The 4659-nt window shown below is 43.9% G+C and overlaps 1 protein-coding gene across 1 annotated transcript in view; it reads left to right on the forward strand.

Moving 5' to 3' along the window:
- The window catches only part of LOC109961536 (membrane-associated phosphatidylinositol transfer protein 2), a 45519-nt gene that overhangs the window by 20488 nt on the left and 20372 nt on the right, over positions 1-4659 (forward strand). The window contains exons 4-6 of the mRNA XM_020602416.1: positions 1523-1644; positions 2189-2422; positions 2558-2893. Of these exons, the coding sequence (XP_020458072.1) occupies positions 1523-1644; positions 2189-2422; positions 2558-2893 (692 nt within the window). The remainder of the gene's footprint in view (positions 1-1522; positions 1645-2188; positions 2423-2557; positions 2894-4659) is intronic.

Genomic DNA, 4659 nt, shown 5'->3' on the forward strand with positions numbered 1-4659 from the left:
CCCTTCATATTCAAAGGATCACAGGTAAAATTAACATTACATGCTCAGGTATCTTGCACCTCCAAACTGCTCGCAGGCAGATGTAAGATGAAAGCCCCTGAACCCACCAGGCCTATACATTATATCCCTTCGGTTGGGCTAGCCCCATACTACACAGAAACGTCAACCGGGACGTCTCTGTTGCCAGCTTTGCAGCTGGCCATAGCAGTAGTCAAAACATGAAGCAAATCAACGTGTGAAAGTGTGTGTCTGTTGGTTAAGTGGTGTGTAGCTAAAAACATTCTCACGACCTCTAGAACATGTCGTGATATTAAACATGAGAACATATTATGGCTAAGGCTACAGTTATACACGTCGTAATAATAATATTAAACACCCTGTCTGCTGACAGTCATCAACTCTTCTCTCTAGTTATCCTTGACCAGATGTACCCTATAGAAACTCATAAGCATGCCTAAGCATTTAACAGTCTAACTAGACATCCTATCTCCACTAAACATTTCTAATACATAAAGTATCTATCCAATTTCTATCTGACTAAAAATACCTAACAGATGTAATGTAATGTAATCCCTATAAAATTGCATGAGTGGTGAGTATAATGATGTCTAGTCTGAAGTCCTGCTCTAGTAGTCAGAAGATTTTGTAGCAGACCATCTCAGCCCTGGGTGGCCAGCAGCGCTCCCTCATTCTCAGGGTGTCAGTCCTGTTTATCTGTGTGGGGTGTAACAAACAGAGACATGAAGGTGCTGAAAAGGGGTGTACCCTTGACTAAGCTGTCAGGATATTGATAGGCTGCAAGTGCCTGTTGACACATCTGTTCAACCAGTGACAGTGTTGCTGCAGACACCTCACACATCTTCTGACCTCAGCAGTGAGAGGGTGTCTTCACTCTTAGCGGGCATGCAAACTGATCTGGTAAAAACACAACTCCTTGCTGTATAATGCTTGGGGGAGGCCACCTTGGCACCAATTCTACCACCACTATGTCTGTATTGATAGATTTAAAAAAACAGTACAGTTTAACATCCAGTACTAAAGAAAAGGCATGCTGTGTCATGATGGTATGTTAACTGGCCCAAACTTGACAGTGAATAGCAGTGAATGCTCATGCTGACAAGGTAAACAGAAGAGACTTCTTCCCATAGGTGTCCACATCCCAATCCCGTACATGATTGGGCAACGCAGCACCTTTGCCGGATGATGTCACCGTCCAGTGCAGTGAAAGTTGAACCAGATCCAGGTTTTTTGCCCACACAGGGTTGCATCGTTTTGCTGGAGCCCCCTGTGGTATTGGCGCCAGCTGCGGTGAACGCTTGCTCACCCCATAGCAATGAATGGAGAAAGCTGCATTTCTTGACACCTTTGAAACTCCCTCTGGACATGTAGTTCTGATCTTGAGCCATTCAGCTCCAAAGGAAGAATGAAGGCAGTTGCCAACCCATAATGCAGTCTGCTGTGTTTGGGCAGCTGTTCTGTGTGTGTATGTTTTTACTTAATTTTGTTGCCTTGTCTCCATCAGATACACCTGTCCCTTTGTTGAGAAGTTCTCCATTGACATTGAGACCTACTACCAATCCGACACAGGCAACCAGGCAGATGTCTTCAACATGTCTGCAGTAGAGAAGAGGCAGAGGGCCATTGGTGAGATCATTTAGTATTAATCCTGAACCATTACAGCAACATAAACTCATATAATAAAATACAAAATAATGTGTATCAGGCTACTTAAAATTTCAGAGTTGACTACATAGCAAACCCAGTGTAAATGGTGTCCTGTGTTTCTATATTAGACAACTATTACAGACAATAATAATCAAATCTTATACCATTTATTTAAAGTGTCAGTTTGGTGCCAGTAGGTTTTAGTCTAATGGTGTCTTCATCTGTCATGTGTCAAAACATAAGCAGCAGGTGAGGCCCACCTGTGGCCGTTTATGGCACTGCATCTCATAACAGCATGCACTGACCTAGTTAAACCACTTGTTGTAATAACTGCAATTAAATCACCTATTCTTTGTCAGCCTGAAATTCAGTTGTAAAAGGAATTTCAAACCTTTAAATGCTAGCCCAGGTGCAGTTACTCCATTCACAATTGCATGATATTGAAGACACATGAACTAAACAGAATGTGTGGACACCTGGCTAGATTAGCCAGTGTGTTCTGATTAATAATTATCTTTGGCAGACCCAATTGACATAGTGACAGATCCCATCCCCCCTCATGAGTACAAAGCAGAGGAAGACCCAAGGCTCTACAAGTCAGTCAAGACCCAGAGGGGTCCTCTGCAGGACGACTGGATAGAAGGGTACAAGAATAACCCACGGAAGACCCCAATCATGTGTGCTTATAAACTGTGCAAAGTGGAGTTTCGCTATTGGGGCATGCAGTCGAAGATTGAACGCTTCATTCATGATGTTGGTGAGTAAACATTCTCTGATGCTTATAGTGTTCAAGTAATGTAGTAGCGTGTTACTTTTACTAATGGAATACATTGAGAAGGATTCAGTTTACATCAACATTTGGTGTGTAATATATTCCATCATTTCTTCCTAGGACTGAGAAAGGTTATGGTGCGTGCCCACCGGCAGGCCTGGTGCTGGCAGGATGAGTGGTGTGGTTTGACCATGGAGGACATCAGGCAGCTGGAGCTGGAAACCCAGCTGGCCCTGGCCAGGAAGATGGCCCAGTTCAGCCAGGCGGATGAGGCCACGGAGGCCAATGAAGGGGCTCCATCTCCAGACAAAGACCAGGAGGCGAAAGAGGCCATCATCTCCATTGAAGCTGAGGAGGTGGTTGTCAGCTCAGCTGGAGAGACTCTTCAGCCACGAGGCGTACTCACCAAGCAGTGGTCCACCTCCTCCAGATCATCCCGCTCATCCAAGAGAGGAGGTGAGGAGCAACCCATCTACACCTTGTCATCTGTGCCACCTCTGTGTATGACAGCCTGGCACTGGTGTGAAAGGTGTCAGAGGAACCTGCATTTGTTATGCGCGGCTCATCCCTGCACTGGTTGTTGTTCTCTTTAACTGTAGCTCTGCACATGATCCTTCCTTTCCACATTACCACATCTATATTTATACCTCATCCTTATTTGTTCAGTCTGCCACCTGACTCCTTTCAGACTTGAGGTAAACATAAATAAATACAGCCAGCTGTGGTGTTTGAGCCCTGTCCGCACTGGAAAGTGGTATGTTAAAAATTAAACGAGGTCAAGCTTGTGCAAAGCAAGAGTAGCACTTTTCTTTGTCTGTTTGTACGATTTTTGTGTGTGTGTCATTTCTAGATGGTATAAAGTGATACTCCTCCCAAAGGGAGTCTTTTGAGTGTCCAACATTCACCTAACTAAGCTTGAAAGGTTGCAGTTATTACTTTGCTTTTTTGTAAAGAACTGTAGCTATGATTCATTCATGAGGATTACGATGGATTCCTCTAAAGACAAGATTTTTAAGGTGGGAAAAAGTGTCAGAAATCCATAGAAACCTCCCAGACCACCTCTTTAGTCCATTTTTATGTTTAGTATGTTTCTAAAATAAATCCACTGCCCCACAATTCTGTAGCTCCACAGGATATAATAGTATTTATATATTAAAAAAAATCCTCTACCATCAGTCCATAAAGCTGACCAGAGCCACAGTTCTTGGTGAAGAAGCAGTCTACCAACTTTTAGAGACATGTTTTCCAGGTATGCAATTCTCAAGAGAGCAAATTGCATAAGAAAAGTTTATTGCTAATTTGGTCCGTGTCGTACTAAAGACAGGAGATATTAGTGAAAGTCAAAAATGGCATGTCAAACTAATGAGTTCACTATTTTCCAAATTCTACGTCACTGTGGTGAAAGTCCAGTACTTTACAGTAGATAACATTTTCTATACATATGAGTTTGCTTTGGTTTAGCTGCACACAGTTATTCAAACTGAGAGTTGATCCAAAGCTGAATGAAGTAGATCCTACTGAGCTAATGAAGTGAAGCACCTTGGGAACAGCTTATTAGTATGCACAGCCTGCTTTTGTACCATGCTTTGCTTTTCGATCCAGTGCCTGATCTTAACTGAAGTGTTTTTACTCAGTTTGTTGGACATGTTCTGCACTATCCACCTTACCTTAACTCACCCCTGCAACTGGGCAAATTTCACCTGAGTTATTTTTAACAGCTTTTCATCACCCCCACATGTCGATACACGCCCATCTCCAGTGTCACCCCTATCTCACGGCAGCACTAACTGTAGCTTCCACCTGGACCGACCCTGACTCTCATCCAGCAGGCCTTGTTTCACCCCTGTAACTCCCCCCCCTTTCCTCTCCTGGGCTATTTTAGCAGCACTGCTGACATCACAGACCAGAGGAAGCTAATGCTCTTCACAGTGACCCTCCCTTCCACCACTGCTGTTTCCTTCTCTACCCTGACAGCTACAGCTGTGCCCCTCTCACCACTCTCCCCATCATAGTGACGACCTCTCTCTTCCTCCGCACTAATGATATACAAGGCGTAGAGTGAAGACAGCATTAGACGAGGCCTACTTTTAGGATCACTATTTCCTCATCTGACCAATGAGCAGTCAATCTGTGATGAAGTAATGGACCACAGAGACTGTTGCATGTTTATATAACACTATGTGTGTGTGGGCCGGGGGAGATTGTGCAATATTTCTTTTCGG

This window comes from Monopterus albus, unplaced genomic scaffold (genome assembly GCF_001952655.1).
Source record: "Monopterus albus unplaced genomic scaffold, M_albus_1.0 scaffold56.1, whole genome shotgun sequence".
NCBI classification, from domain to species: Eukaryota; Metazoa; Chordata; class Actinopteri; order Synbranchiformes; family Synbranchidae; genus Monopterus; species Monopterus albus.